The sequence below is a fragment of the Phascolarctos cinereus genome, unplaced genomic scaffold (assembly GCF_003287225.1).
Source record: "Phascolarctos cinereus isolate Bilbo 61053 unplaced genomic scaffold, phaCin_HiC Scaffold_3;HRSCAF=262, whole genome shotgun sequence".
In the NCBI taxonomy this organism is placed as follows: Eukaryota; Metazoa; Chordata; class Mammalia; order Diprotodontia; family Phascolarctidae; genus Phascolarctos; species Phascolarctos cinereus.
The window spans coordinates 32,449,157-32,465,145 of record NW_027555736.1 but is presented as its reverse complement, the minus strand read 5'-3'; the positions used below and the strand labels follow the sequence as shown (position 1 = coordinate 32,465,145).

Here is a 15,989-nt window from a genome sequence, read left to right as displayed (position 1 = left end):
TACCTAGTGCTTTACATATGTTATTTCATTTAACCCTCACAACATTCCTGGGAGGTAGGTGCTATTATTATCCCCATTTTACAGGTGAGGGAACTGAGGCTGAGTGTGGTTAAATGACTTGCCCAGTGTCACTCAGATTTGAACTTAGATCTTTCTGACTCCAAGTCCAATACTATCCTTTGAAACAGAGACAGACAAGTGGAAGCAAAGTCTAGAAGTAGAAAGACAGAGTTTTCTGTCAAAAAACTATTCCCAGAGCCCTCTCTGTCACCTGATTATCTCAGCCTTCCCCACCTCTCCTAGGACTCTTCTCTGTCTCCTGTCTCTATTTCTTCCCAATAATCTTGTAACTAGGAAGTCAGGATGGCTCTGAAGAACCCCCCAGCAGGGACCGTGAATCTTTGGTGTCCAGGTGTGGGGAAAGATGAGCTAGGGGAGGGGAAGGGGGTCCCAGGGATTGATGAGGGAGAGCAGATTCCAGAGGGCAAAGGTAACCTAGCAACCACAACATAGAAAGTCACAATGCAAAGCCTCTGGCCGGACAGAAGTCTGGAGACTCCAAAGTTCCCCCTGAGCTCCGGCCATCCAAGGGAGTATTGCCCACATGATAGAGCTGACAGCCGAAGCAGTGAGTCTGGAGATCTGCTTGGGGAGCCAAACCCAGAGGCAGGCTTAGGGGGCTGCTATATCCCCCTCTGGAGAGGGACCTGCAGCAGATCTGAGCAGCAGGGCTGGGCAGGAGGCAGGAACCTGGCCACCCAACAAGACCCAGAACCCTAGGTTAGTTCCTGGCTGGAATCTCAGCCCCGCTGCTTACTAGCTGCGTAACCTCTGGAAAGGCCCTCACCCTCTCTAAACCTTGGTTTCTTTTTCTATAAAATGAAGGAGGTAGACCAGATGACCTCTAAGGTCCCTTCCAGCTCTAAAAGCTAGGAATCCTTTTTCACCCAAATTTGGTGGTAAGCAAGAAGGGGGTGAGGCTGGGAGGAGTTTTGAAACTGATGAGGTATAGCGAGAGAAATAGATTAACAATCAACCCCGAGACATGTACCCCCTTCTCTCCAGATCTCAGGCCAGCTCAGCTCTTTCTCCGTGGACATCTGAGCCACCTTCCCTGTCGATCCTTTCCTGATGTCCCAGAGCAGTTACTAGGGTCCCTACCCAGCAGAGAGTCAGGGGGGCTGGATAGAGCTCAGTTGGAAGAAGAGCCCTCCCCAAGTGTGGAAAACCACTAGGGAGAGAATGGGGAGATGAGTGACTTTAGATAGAAGGGGATTCTAGAAGACCAGGGGAAGCTAACCTGACCTGCTGGCCAGCGGCCTGCCTGGCTTTGTCGAGGTGATCTCAGACCTTCTGGACTTTCCCTGGGAAGTCCGTGCCTCGTAGGCTAGTCATGCCAGCCTGGAGAAGTTTGGGCAGGGGGTTGTTCACTTCTGAGGCTGGGGGTCAGTCCTGAAGCTATCTCAGGCCCACCAAGCCCCAGTCTCTGACCTCAAGGACGACCTTAAGAAGTAGATTAAGGGGCAGCTAGGTGGCACAGTGGATAGAACATCAGCCCTGGATTCAGGAGGACCTGAGTTCAAATCCGGCCTCAGACACATAATACTTACTAGCTGTGTGACCCTGGGCAAGTCACTTAACCCCATTGCCTAGCCAAAAAAAAAAAAAAAAAGAGTAGATTAAGCTTCATTCCGCCAGAAGCCTCCCCAGTCCCCACATCTGTCTCTATCTATTTGTCTCCCCATCTCTCTCTCCCTTGATCACTATACGTCTCTATCTCTGTTTTTGTCTCTCTTTCTTTCTCTTTCTGTCTCTCTGTATTTTTCTGTCTGTCTCTCTCTTTCCCCCTCCCTTTCTCTACCTCTATCTTTGTCTCTCTGTCTCTCTGTGTCTGTCTCCCTCTGTCTCTTTCTGTCTCTCTGTATTTTTCTGTCTTTCTGTCTCTCTCTTTCCCCCTCCCTTTCTCTACCTCTATCTTTGTCTCTCTGTCTTTCTTTCTCTCTGTCTCCCTCTGTCTCTGTCTCTCTTTGTCTCTCTGTCTCTCTGTGTCTGTCCTCTGTCTCTGTCTCTCTCTTCCTTCTCCCTGCATGTCTCTATCTCTCTTTCTCTGTCTATTTGTCTCTCTGCTTCTTTCTCTGTCTCATTCAGACACTGTTACCAACAGCCACTTGGCCTTGTTTTAGAATCCTGAAATAACCCCAGAAGATAAGATCGACATGTCGGACCATTCTCAAATAAAGTAAGTTGACCCCCACAACCAATGACCAGGGGAGGCTGTGGGACATGAGGATGGATGGGGAGGGATGGGGAAAGGGAGCAATTAAGGACAAAAAGAGGTTCAGGCTGACACCGTATTTCCTTCATGATTCTTCACCCAAATGGGTGTAACAATCCACCAAAGACAAGGATGAAGAACGCTTCAGTTCAGGTCGATTCAGCGAGAGGGCATTAAGTGCCTGCTGTGCCCTTGACTGGCAGTGAGAGGAGGCATACCTTTTAGATGAGCTATTAGACTATAAGCGTGGCGAGGGCAGACATTGGGTTTTACCCTGGCTTTGAACCTCCTCTGGGTCTGGTCCAGTAGGTACTTTTTCTGCTTATTTCTTCAGTGTTTGTTGATGTGTTTTTAACAATGTATTACTGGTGCTCTCCTCCCAGTGACCATCCCCTACTACTGCCAACAGCCCTCCTCATCACAAATAAATATGCTTAAGCAAAGCAAATCCACACATTGGGCCATGTCTGATAATGCATGCCCCTTTCCTTACCTGTAGCCCACCACTCTTTGCCAAGAGGTTGGCAATATGCTTTGCTGTTGAGAAAGCTGAGCTGTACAAAGGAAAGACTGCTCCACTCGGGTCAGATAGCCTAGGTTCCAATCCTGCATCTGCCTTTTGCATAGCCTTGGGTGAGTCGCCTTATCTTTGTGGACCTCAATTTCCTCATTTGTAAAATGAGGCCTCCAACATTGCTTCTAGCTCTAGATGAATGATCCTGTAAGCTAGAAACATGCCTGGGACTTGGACCTGAAGGTCCCTTCCAGCTCCAGGGCGATGGTGGCTGGTCTCAATGAGTTTTGAAGTCTTCCTGGGTTGTTTTCTTTGACATTTTGGTGGTGGTCCTGTAAATTGTTGTACATTGGTTGTTGTATCGATGACATCACTATGATGCACAATAATCCAGGAGAAGGGAGTGTTCTAGTACTGTGACTAGATGAGTATAAAGCACTTCCACTGGAGAAACTCCATCTACCAATACCCTTTAGCAACTTCTAGTCTTGAGAGCGGCCTGGAATCACTGAAAAGTAAAGTACAGCTTGAGTGTTCAGAGGCAGGACTTGAACCCGGGTCCTTCCGTCCCCAAGGCCAGCCTTCTCCCCACTGTGGCCATGCTGCCTCTCATAAGGCCACTGGGGTAGGTGGTAAATGAAGTACTGCGTGGGAGAGCTCATTACCGACAGAAAGAATCAATCTGACAGAACCTGCAGGAGAAGGAAGCATGTGAAGAGGCTTTAAGGGATGAGCAGTAAAGGGGGGGAGGGGAGGCATTCTAGGCTTGGGGAAGACTGGAAGCAACTGCCCGGAGGCAGGAAAGCTTGGGGCATCTTAACTACCAACTGAGGCCCAGGAGGCCCAGTGCCTTGGGAGGCCTGCCTGGAGTGGGCCCCAGCTGGGGGCTTCCATCGAGGCCCTGAGCATTTTCTAAAGAGAAGGGGGAAGGGAAGCTTCCTATCTAGGTGATGTCCGAGGCTTCCCCACTCAGAGAAACTGGGAAGCCACTGGGAAGGGGGCCAACGTGAAGCTCCCACTCAAACTTCCACAAGCTCTGTCCTCCTGGGGTCACTGCCGGCTCTCTCCTGAGTCCTCTGGGGTCAGATGGTCGAAACTCCGAAAGGGCCCCCAAGGGCCACCCAGGCCCACCCCCTCATTTTGCAAACAAGGAAACTGAGGCTTGGGAAGTCAAGTGACTTGACTAAAGTTGCAGAGGTAATAAGTGATAGAGTGGAATTCAAAATCAAGTCCTCAGACTCCAAATCCAGAGCTTTTTCTGCTGTACCATAATCAGAAGTTTATCCACTGCTCAGACCATCTAGACCACCTCTCCACACCCATACCCACACACACACACACACACACCTGCTTCTAATCAAGGCAAACTGTCACCCTGTAACACCACTCCCCACCCCCAGCCAACTGAATGTGCTTCAAGCACCAGAACTGTGCCCTAGGTGATCTGGGCCTGTCACTGGCCTCACCTTCCTCACCTGTAAGGTGAGAGGACTGGACTAGATAGCCTACGGAAATTCCTTCCAGCCTTAGAGCTTCGCTCCTAAGTTACTTTCCCCCTCTGAGCTCATTTTCCCCATCAGTAAAATGGGCATAGAAATTATTGTGCCCCACTCCCCACCTAGTTTACTGGGTCACTGCAGGGAAAACACCTTACAAGCCTTAAGAAGATGTAGAAAGATGGGTTTTCAAAAAAAAGAAAGAAAGAAAGAAAGAAAGAAAGAAGAAAAAAGAAAGAAAGAAAGAAAGAAAGAAAGAAAGAAAGAAAGAAGAAAGAAGAAAGAAAGAAAGATAGGTAGATAGATAGATAGGTAGATAGATAGATAGATAGATAGATAGATAGATAGATAGATAGATAGATAGATAGATAGATAGATGGGCTTTCACTAGAGAAATAAAGGCAAGGGCTTCACTGGCCCAAGGGAGGATGCTGGGCCCCTGCCAAGTTCTGTCTCTGGGGGATAGTCTTACACGCGCTTCCAGGCTTTGCTTGGGTAGCAGTAGCTGGGTCTCAGCACACCCCCAGCGCACGGAAAGTCCCTCTCCTCCTACCCCTAAGACCGCCAGCCCCTTCCACTTCCCCTTTAAATGACCATCACACCATCCCCAGCCATTTGGAGGAGAAGGTAAGTGCTAACAACCTTCACTTTCTGGAATTTGGAGATGATCCCTGGGTTTGGTCAAATGGGAACCCTCTCACAATAACCTGGGATTTGGAGGTGGGAGACCGGAGTTCAGATCCTAGACCTGTGACTCTGGGCCAGTACTCGGGTCCGCTCCAGAGCTAACATTCTGTTACTGAATGATTGTGTGTTGGAGAGGCAGAATGATGGAGCCAGAGGAGGCCTGGTTCTGGCATCAGAGGCCCTTGGCTTGCATTTCACTTCTGGTGCTTGTTACCTGTTCGACTTCGGGCAAGGTTCTTCACTACCTCCCTGGGCTTCAGTGTCCTCATCTGTAAAATGGGAAGATCAGCCTAGATGTTTTCAAAAGCCCCGTCCAGCCCTGACAGCCCGTGATCCTGACTCGCCATCAGGGGGGTGCCGGGTTGGGGGCCACGGAGCCACCTTCCCCTTCTGCCTCTGTTCAGTCTCAGGGCCAAGACCAGCACGTTGAGAAAGGACTTAGTGAGGAAGTCCAGGAGCCGGAGCACCTCCCGCCAGAAAGAAACAGCACTCACTCCCAGGAGGGCAGAGATCTGCCTCCAGGAAGTGCCCAGAGTCGACCGGTCCCGGTCCCAGAGCACCCCCCGCTTTGGGCAGCTCAGCCACAACTCTTTCTTCTCCAGACACAATCCTCATCCCAATCACATTCAAGGTAAGCGGGGGAGCAGGTGCAGAGAGGGGAGAAGCAGGAAACAGACAACAGGAAGGGGGGACAAATGTCAGTGTCGGGGATAGAGGCATAGAGGAAGCATGATTCTCCCCAAACTGGAAGTAATAATAAAAACAAATTAATAATAATAACAAAAATAGCAACTATTAGCATTCATGTAGCTCTTTTAAGGCTTACAAAGTACTTTACAAATATGTTATCCTCTCAACAACTCAGGCAGGTAGATATCATTATTATCCCCACTTTACAGATAAGGAAACTGAAATAGGTAGAAACCAAGGGGCTTGACTAGATTCACACAGTGTCTGAGGCAGGATTTGAACTCAGATCTTCCTGACTTCAGGTCCAAGCATTCTCTCCACTGTACTACCTACTTGCCTTTCAGAAGGAGCTCCCCACAGACAATAGGGGAGCCCCAGAAGTTCAGATCACCAAGCAGATTCAGGCCATGGCTGCTCCCCCCCCCACTCCCAAAATCCCTATAGAAGAATTTCCAAAAGTCCAGCTGGCCCTCCCTCCACATCCCAAGCATGAGCCTAAGCAGCATAATCCTCCATCCATTAGATTCACCTCCATTTTAAAAAATACAATATTGGGAAATTAAGGCATGGAATTTGAGAGAAGGGATGGGGAACCAGGAACAGGAGCCAAAAATCCCGAGTCCTAGATCAGACAGGACTCTGTTCTCTGGGCCAGCTTTGGAGAACTCCTGAAAAGACCCCTGAACTGGAAACCAGGAGACATAGACCTACAATCCTGCCAGAATGTGAATAAGTTTGTTTTCTTTTCCCCAACCTCTCTGTGCCTCAGTTTCCTCACTTGTAAAATGGACCTGCAAACACATTTACTGCCTACCTCTAAGAATTGTGAGGATCCCGTGAGATAGTGGCTTCCAAGTACTAGACAAACCTTAAATCTCTATGTAAATGCCAGCTTTTATTTATTAATAACATTCAAGGAGGGTTTTCTCTGGCTAGAAGAGACCTCAGATGCTCCTCTGCCTTTTCGCATCCAAACAGCATTGTAAAAATAGATGATCTTCAGAAAGTACCTTAAAAATTGCATTTTACGCCTTTACTCTAAGGGACACAGAGAGAGAGAGATTCGACATGAGATTTCATTGACATAGGGGACATTCGAAGGGGAGTAAACGCCCTGCATCGGAGCTCCCCAAATCTCCATTCCTTTGTCCCTAGAGATCACCAATTTAGAACTAGAAGGGACCCAACAGGTGATCTAGACCCATGCACCCCCCCTTACCTCCACTCCCCTTTTAAAGATAATTAGGTGATGGAATAATTGAATTAAAGCTGGAAAAGACTTTAGAAGCCATCTAATCCAACTCCTTCTCATTTCACAGATGAGAATCCCAGAGAAGGGAAATGACTTTCCCAGAGTGTTTGGCAGAGGGTTTTGAACCTCTCCCTACCCTAACCTCAATGGTTGTCCTTGACATTTGCATATGCTGCCACCAGGTGGAGGCAGAGACTCAGATCCATTGATCTAAGTAGAGAATTCTAAATCTTAGGTTGTCACTGGGGATTAAAAAGGACTGGGAGAAAGACATTTCCCTGGAATGTCGAGGCTAACTCCATAGCAACTTGAGGTTCAGTTCAGGAAGGAGGAGGAGGACTGAGGGGGACATTGATGGCTTATTTCTTTGACTGCCCTCTGTGTTTCGGAACTTGTGCATGAGCTCCTGGGAGTCATTGACACTGTCCCCATTCCAGTGGGGCAAAAGAAATATTGCCCCATGCCCAAGACCCACATTAGCCCTTGAGAGCCAGGGACCCCTTTTCCAAGGAAAGCCTAGAAACACAAGCTATCAAATGAGCACAAGAGGAGATTTCCCAAGGCTGAGCCATGAGCCAGAGAGAGGCACTGACCTTTTCCAGGATCTGGCCCAGAATTGGTCTATTTGAGGCCAGGGTCTTTGGTCACCCTTACATGCACACAGGTTGTTTTGCCCTCCTCCCACAGGAGATGATTCACACCCTCGTGTCTAACTTTTAAAATGGCAGCCCTTCAAATACTTGAAGACAGCTGTGCGATTTGCCCTGCCCCAGGTCTCCCCCTTGTGGATTGATTCATGAGGGCAGAGATCCCTGCTTACTCCTACTCATCTCCTCATCCTATCTGAATGTGAATCCCTAGACGCGGATTCCCTTGCTTTTCCATTTGTATACTCAGAGCTCAGCCCAGGGTTCTGTACTTAGTGCTTAATAAGTGCCTTTCTCATTCATTTACTAGTGCCTATGTGACCTTAGGCGATCTACTTGCCCAACCTCTCTGGGATGAAGTCTTGGCTTCCATAAAATGATGGGGCTGGACTAGGTTGCTATGACACTTGGCAGCCATGACACTTTCCTTCTATGACAACTTATGACATTCTCATTTTTGTCTGTGTATCTCCAGTGCCTAGCATGGTACTTGGCACAGAGAAGGCGCTTAATAAATCTTGTTGAATTGAACAGACATTCAATAAGGGAATGAATAACCCTAACCTTATTTGCCAAACCTAAGAGGGAATGAGAGGTAGCTGCATGGAGAATTGATCTGGGAGCCAGGAAGAGGTCTGTTCAAGTCCTGTCTCTCACATGGACTGGTCGTGACTGGTTGTGTGATTCTGGGCAAGCCACCTAATTTCTCAGTGCTTTAGGAATTGCCTATAAGCTTCTGAGAAGGTGTCAACGTGCATTGGTAAAGCTGGACTCCTTATCCAGGTATTCTTTATACCAATGAAATCACAGGTTCAGTCTCTGTCCCTATGAATGAATGAATGAATGAATGAATGAATGAATGAATGAATGAATACTTCTCACCTCCCAGTCCAACATCTCCCTCTTCCCTGGCAGATCTTTCTGGGAATCCCATTTGCACTGTAAGAGACAACATAACTCACCCTTCACTGCCTCTACCTGGACCCAGTTCCAACATCTCCACCAACATTTTAGGAGCACCCCAAGTCCAGATGCCCATCGGAGACCCACAGTACCTCGTGGAACCCCGCTTAACCCTGAGTAGGTACAGCAGCAGCCCTTCAGAGACATCCCAAGGATATCTTTGTGCCCAGATCTGGGGTTTGTGGCCGTCTCCCTTTTCCCCAAGGGTGGCCTTATGCAGGAGGGAAAGGAGGAGGTCACATTACAAGGTGATAGCTGAGAAGTTGTGTAGTTTGCATCTAAGATTTTTCTCCCCCCCCCAATATGTCACCCTCCCCCCATAAACCTGTGCCTAGGAGTCTACAAACCTAAGATCCTCAGAACTGTTCCCTTCATCCCTCCTTCCCAGTCTCTTTAAGACAAAGATCTGGTCTTCTTCTGCCTTCCCCCCTTAAAAGGAAAGGAGAGAAAGCTTGTTGGGACAGAAGGAAGAGAGAGGCAGGATGTACCTGTTTCCTGCCTCCTATTCTTACTTTTAAAATATGGGAGGAAAAGAAGAAAGTTGGACCTCCAGTGAAAAGTTTTTCCTAGCAGAGCTATAACTGGATATTCTGACCCCAGGGGAATATTCACTGAAGTTGGGATTGGGAACAGGGAGCAGCTTATAGTCTAAGGGGTATAAACAATCCCAGTATGGCAAAAAGAGAAGCTGAAGAGTTTGAGGAACCAGGAATCCAGGGGCACAAAGGGGAAGAGGATAGCACAGTGGGAAAAGAGGGCAGAGGAGGATGGGGGCTGGGCAAAGCTAAGGCTAAGTTGAAGAGCACTGAGAGTGTGGGCAGAGGCAATGAAATTGCAGAAAGAGTTTCAAAGGCCGGGAGAAAGTATGTCCTGGAAAAAATAGCCTAAAAATGGTTCTATTCATGGGAGGTTGGAGGGGAGGGAAAAATAGAGTTGTCCTTTCCCTCCTTCTCCCCCTTCTCCCTGGATTTCTGCCCCTGTCAGCCTGATTCCTCTGCCTTTTCCTGGAGCTACCTTAGTCTCCCCATTCTCCAACATGTCACAGGTCAATAGAAGTGTAGGGACAGAGGCTCCGGTTTGCTTCAAGAGGAAGCAGTGTTTCCCCATCCCCTTCCCCACTCCAGGAAAGAAACAATATCCCCTAGATGTTGATGCTTTGGTCCAAATCCTTCATCTTAGTTGTAGTTCTGTTTCCTTGTGTGAGATGCTTGAGGATGAAGGAAGGGGAGGCTTCTGCCACTAGACCAGAGACCAGAGACCAGAGATCTTGACAGGTACTAGGTTATGAAGTCCTTCTCCTAGCACTCCCACTCTGTCCCCTGTCCTGGCCTCTTCTCTTAGGTTCATTGTCAAGTATTTGGAGAGAGGAGCTAAAGCAACTGGCCTCCAAGGTGGCTGCCTTCTCCAAGGAAGCAGAGTTGAAGAAGAAAAAGGTGGGTGAGAACTCAGCTGAGGTGAGGAGTGAGCTAGGGAGAGGGGAGAGAGAACTGACCTGGGAAGGAGAGGAAGGGGAAAAAGGAAGGAGAAGAAGGGGAGAAAATAGTTGAGGAGGGAGGGAAAAACAGAGCTGGGGGGAGGGGAGAACTGAGATGCGGGAAGGAGGGAAGGAGGAGGGGAAAAGGGAAGGTGGGGGAGGTGAGAAAGAGTTGGGGAAAAGGAGGGCAGGGAGACCAGAGCTGGGTAGAAGGGAGTAGGTGAAGGCATAGCTGCGGGGAGGAGAAGGGAGATATGTAAAGACAGAGCTGGGGGGAGGGTTTGGAGGAAGCAATTTAGGGCCAAAGAAAAAGAGGGCATTGGGCCCGTGTTATCCCACCCTCTCTGGGATGGCACCATATAATAAAGAGCATCAGCAGAGTGATTTTGGAATTGGCCTCCTCTTAGCTGACCTAAACTAAGAATCAAAGGCCGTGATTTCAGGGTCCTAGCTCCTCTATTAATTAGCTCTTCAATCCCCCAGGGAAAATCACTTCACCTTTATGAGCCTCCATTTCCCTATTTGTATAAGAAAGGATATAATTATAAAATAACAGGCACCTTAGGGATTATCCAATTCCCTAATTCTACAGAAGAAACTCCCAGAGAGGAAAAAGCACTTGTCTGGGGTCAGGAGTCTAGCTAGTAGGAGAAATAGGCCTTGAATTGAGTCTCTGAAGCCCTAAGACCACTTCCTTCCCCTTTAAATAAGCATGATCTTACTGCCCTCTGCTTGAGAGGAGACCATCGCTGTCTTGTTTCTCCCATGCCCTGAGATGGCCAGAGCTGCTGGCCCAGGGTAGAGCATGGAAGTGGGGTTTTCTAGGTCAGACAAGAGGCAGGCCCCTCCTTCTCTCCTCTGAGATATGAGTCCTCCTAGGAGCCACAAGCTCACCCCATCCTCTCATTTGACAGAATCAGAGATTAAGTCACTTGTTCAAGGTCTAAGTGGGTATTTAAAGTTAGGCCCAAACTCTGGTCTACCAACTCCACAAGTCTCCATTCTCAGGAAACTTAGAATTTCATGTTGGAGAGAAAAGATATAAACAGGTAAAACCACGGGAGACAACGCTGTCAAATGTTGCACACAGTAGGTCCTTCATAAATATCTGCTTGAAGTTGTCTTGCTGAGACTCCAAAGGGAGCAGGTGCTCAGAGCAGGGGGATGTTATGGTGACCTTCCTGAAGGAGGAGGAACTTCAGCTGGGCCCTGGAGAGGTGGGTAGAATTAGGCATACAGAAGAGACAGAGAAAATACTTCAGGCTGGAGAAGTGCCATGCTTGACACCTAGTAAGTGCTTAATAAATACTTGTTGATTTAGTAAAGAAAGATGAGGTAGATACCAGCCTAGTTGTTTCTTCTGGGTTCTGTCTCTTGCTTCTCTGTCCTGAGTCTCTTCCAGAAGAGTCCCAGCCTTGTCACCAGCTGGGTGACATTGGCCAAGTCCCTTCCCTTCTCTGGCCCTCGACATTCTCTTCTCTGATAGGACAGGCTGGCCTGGATGGGGGCTGAGGTCCCTTCCAGGATTGACCATCTGTAATTCTGTCAGAAGGAAGAGACAGAGAGGTTGGCCCAATACTCCCCAATGACGGGAAGGCTCATCCCAGGCTACATACGGACCATGACAAGCCGAGCCCCCCGAACCTCCCATAGAGGCAACCTTGAGAGCAAAGATATGATGCCTGCTGTCCAGGACCAAGAACTACTGGTGAGTGTGAGAGGTGAAGAGGAGAAGCCCAGGGAGGCCAGCTCCCAAGCTTCACAATGAGGCCCTGGGCCTCCCAACGAGCCCAATCCTTATCCACTAGATGGCTGTTAACCAGAGCTGCGCATTTGTCCCAAATGGGGCTAGCCTTCATTAAAATGGATCCTCCCAATCCTGTGTCTTATCCCTGTTCTCAGCTATGTATTAACTCATCTCTGATGAAGGCCTGTGCAATAACACCTTCCCCAGGACCCTTCCAGAAGACATTTTTTAAAGGAGGGAAGGGGAAGAAATGGACTCTTGAAGCCAAAGGAATGAAGCTCTAATAATGAATAACTGGAGGATAAGGAGTTACATATGGGGAATAGGGTCTCTTGCTGGTGCCACAATCACATATACTCACAGTTTGGTAGCATAACAAATAGTGTTGGACTTGGAGTAAGGAAAGACCTGAGTTCAAATTCTTCTTTGGACAATTACTAGCTGTGTGGCCTTGAGCAAGTCACTTAATCATCTCTCTCAGCCTGTTTTCTCATCTATGAAATGGGGATAATAATAGCACCTACGTCTCCCAAAGTTGTAACAAGGATGGAAGGAGACAATATTTTAAAGTGCTTTACAAACATTAAAACACTATATAAATATTCACTATTATTATTATTATTATTATTATTATTATTATTATTATTACCGTCATCTTCATACTAGGGATATCATGATTAGCCATGTTCTTAACCCCCTGAATTCCCAAGCAGGACAGGTCCTGGCCATTGTCAAATTAGGCTATGAATCACCCAGAACTCACTGGTCCCTAGAGTTCCCTGGAAACTCCTCACTTGAGTGGATGAAGCATGAAAGGCCCTTGGCTGAATGTGAATATTTATCTAGGAAGGCATCAGATATTTATATTTTAACACAAGCCAGTCTCTTAGCTCTCTCTCTGTCTCTGTCTGTGTGTGTCTCTGTCTCTCTGTCTCATACACAGAGAGGGAGAGGGAGAGGGAGAGAGAGAGAGAGAGAGAGAGAGAGAGAGAGAGCGAGAGAGAGAGAGAGCGAGAGAGGAGAGAGAGAGAGAGAGAGAGAGAGAGAGAGAGAGAGAGAGAGAGAGAGAGAGAGAGAGAGCAGGGCCCTAAGGAGAAAGGGAAATGGAATGAATAGGTTTTGATGGGGAGAGGCTCTGAACTGGAGAGAGGGTGGGTTCCCATAATGGGCAGAGACCTAAAAATTACCTTTTGTTCCATTTCATGATTTTACTGAGAAAGCCCATTGCTATGTCGGAACAGAGCTTGACTCTGGGACATAGATTTCTGAACTTGCCCCCTCCAATGAACTACTTTATACCAAGGATTCTGAAATTGGAGACTGGTTCTACCTGGGGCCCTGAGTCTGTGGCTACCATATGGTGGCCCTAGGAAGAGTCTGAACCTCCCTCCCCACCCTGAAATGAAGGTGAGACCTGAGCCCTAGGAGTTGGGTGCAGTCCCTAGAGGACATCCTAGGGGGGCAGGCCCATTTCTAGCTGATGCCAAGAAAGGTGAAAGAAATGGAGTCACCCCAAGAATGTAGGGAGCTAAAACAGTGACTTTAACATGTCAGTTCTGTGCAGTTCTCCCTTATCCCTGGGGATGAGGATGAACAAGAGTTATCCTTGCTCACTGACATGGCACCATCTGACTACATTCAGGCTGGATTGCACAGTTCTGAACCTAATGTTACAGTCAAGGCTACCCACCTTAGAGGGGAACAGAAAGTACATGGACATCTCTAGTACTCAGAATAATCACACACCCAAGTATTCCTGGAGATGAGATGGCAGGTGGGGATGGGAGAAGGGCATGGAAAATGTCCAACTATAGCTGTGAGCTCTGATCCCCATGATCAAGTGAGCTCATGAGTTCAGTCATACTTACCTGCCTACCAGACTCTTCTGCCAACAGATCCTGGAACTGCTGTGTCAAATCCTACAGACAGATTCTCTGACTGCCATCCAGTACTGGCTTATCTCAGCTAGCCCCAGGGGTAAGGTCCTACAGAGTGAGGCAGAACACATTAGGTCAACTGGTCTCTCAGGTCCCTTCCAACTCTCAAGATTCTGGGATTCCTGGAGTCCTTCATTCTAAGGGGCCAAAACCCTGAGTTTCTATAACTATGTGAAGCCCTTGGGCAGGACACAGATATTTTGCCAAGCAAGGTCCCCTCTCCTTTCCTCATGGTCCTCCCATGAGACCCTCACAGAGCAAGGGACCACTAGATGCAGAACTCAAAGTGACCTGGGAAATACCGGACATTCACTCCCGAAAGACATTCAAGACACATTCCAGGTCTCATACACACTTATTAGTTTGATTCAGTTCCATTAGACAAGCATTTATTAAATACCTACTATATGCATTGTAATGTAGTAGATAGAAAACCTTCCTCGGAGTCAGGAAGATCTAGGTTCAAATTGTACTTCTGACTGATAACTGGCTGTGCAACCCTAGACAAGCCTTCTTCAGCTTCTCAGAGCTTCCCAGGGAACTCTGAGATGCAGCAGGTGCTGGGTCTCCATTGGTAGAGAGTTCCGTACATCGAATCATATGTCCAGTATCCAAAAAAAAAAATCACAGATACATGACAAAAAAGAAAAATCTGGTAATGCTCAAGGCATTGGAGACATAAAGACAAAAATGTACAAGGCAGCATTTAACATGAGCCTTGAAGGTTCATCTACGTGAAGATGCTGAGGGATGGAGGCATCAAAGGTGTAGTCTCAGGTATGGAGGTGGAGGGTTCATGGCAGGTGGGATTCCTAAAGGTGAACGCTTGACAGAGAGTGGGCAGTCCTTTACGGGAAGAGGGAGAGGAGAGAGAAGGGTGGGGAGGAGGGGGGCTGCTACAAAGCCAACATGAGGAAGAAAGGAAGGAGACTTCTCTCTCTCTCAGGCCAGCCCTGAATTCTCCTATGCCAGAGATGAGGCTGCCAAAAAGGCGAACTTGCCTCTTAGATCCTGAGCACCTGTCCAGATGGGTCCAGAGGACCAGGGAGTCAGGATGGGGTGGGTCTGATGACCAGTGCGCACACACACACACACACACACACACACACACACACACACACACACACACACACACACACACACACACACACACACACACCCCTCCCTTTCCCACTGCCCCTGCTCACCGTTATACACCCTCATTGCAGAAAAGGACCTAGTCCTGGGTCTTCTCCAGACGGCTGTGGCTGGGCTGATACCCGAGCCCCTGATATGCTTGCCAGAGGACAGGATCATGACAACTCGGTCCATCAGCCCCAACAACCCAGCCTTTCTCGGTCAAAGCCTGACACTACAGAGGAGTCTGAAACAAAGGTGGGCCAAACCTGAGGTCACGCTGGATAGAAGTCCCAGCACATAATCAAATCATTAAAAGTCCCAATTGGTGAGACCTTAGAAATCATACAGTCCAATGACTTTCATTTACTGGAGAAAGAAACTGAGGCCCAGAGATGAGAAGAGACCCTCCCAAGGCACCTCTCATCTGAGGCTACATTAGCCCAGGCCTCCTTTACCCTCTTGCCCTCCTGGAGGGCCAATATATTTAACCTCCCCTCAACCTTGTAAAGTGGGCAAGGCAGATGCTTAGAGAATCAGGGTCCAAACCCTCATTCTATATAGAAGGAAACTGAGGCCCAGAGGAGTTACATGATTTGTCCAAGGGCACCAGAAGTAAAGGGAAGAGTCAGAATCCTAAAGCAAGTGCTGGGGTTCCAACTTGCCACAGTTGAAAGGGACCTCAAAGTCTGTCTGGCCAACCCCCTGATTCCTGAGCAGGAATCCTTTTTAGAATGTCCCCAAAAGGGGAACACCTGGAAGTCTTCAGGCAGAGCAGGGCATCTGAACTAAGGAGAATTCTAATTGTTTCACCTGACCACATAATTATAACTAGTTGCTAAAGCAGACCTGAGTTCAAATCTCACCTCTTAACATTCACTAGCTCTGTGTTTATGCCCAACTCACAGAACATCTCTGAGCCTCAGTTTCCCCGTCTATAAAACAGGCTTAATAATAGTGCCCACCTCAGCAGGTTGTTGTCAGGCTCAAAGGAGACAATGTATACAAAGCCCTTCGCAAACCTTCAAGCGCTGTATACATTTCAGTTACATTTGTTGTCTTGGGGAACAAGTTAACATTCCCCCATCCTCCAAGAAATACAGGATTTCATCAGCACTGAGTCATATTTTTAACATCTTCCATCCCAGAGTCATAACTAGGAATTCTGGTGCCTATAGCAGAGATGGGGGG

General features: G+C 48.0%; 1 protein-coding gene across 5 annotated transcripts; it reads left to right on the top strand.

Moving 5' to 3' along the window:
- The first annotated feature begins 532 nt into the window (after nt 1–532).
- TBATA (thymus, brain and testes associated) lies at nt 533–15,004 on the top strand. Of its 5 annotated transcripts, XM_078150605.1 has the most exons (7): nt 533–628; nt 2,184–2,239; nt 5,377–5,603; nt 8,477–8,641; nt 9,866–9,957; nt 11,548–11,706; nt 14,891–15,004. In XM_078150605.1, exons 1-7 carry the CDS (start codon nt 605–607, stop codon nt 14,900–14,902), a joined length of 735 nt encoding a protein of 244 aa, XP_078006731.1. In that variant the 5' UTR covers nt 533–604; the 3' UTR covers nt 14,903–15,004. The 5 variants fall into 5 exon arrangements, with proteins under 5 accessions (XP_078006731.1, XP_078006730.1, XP_078006728.1 ...); XM_078150604.1 differs by lacking the exon at nt 14,891–15,004 and having other exon boundaries at nt 11,551–12,243; XM_078150602.1 differs by lacking the exon at nt 14,891–15,004 and having other exon boundaries at nt 11,548–12,243.
- The last annotated feature ends 985 nt before the right edge of the window (nt 15,005–15,989 follow it).

Bases quoted from the DNA above. Each gene is read 5' to 3' on its own strand.
- TBATA (XM_078150602.1), top strand. From the start codon at position 605: ATGATAGAGCTGACAGCCGAAGCA. The intron at 5,604-8,476 runs GTAAGCGGGGGA...CTTCCCTGGCAG, and splicing joins TCATCCCAATCACATTCAAG to ATCTTTCTGGGAATCCCATT. The intron at 9,958-11,547 runs GTGGGTGAGAAC...TAATTCTGTCAG, and splicing joins CAGAGTTGAAGAAGAAAAAG to AAGGAAGAGACAGAGAGGTT.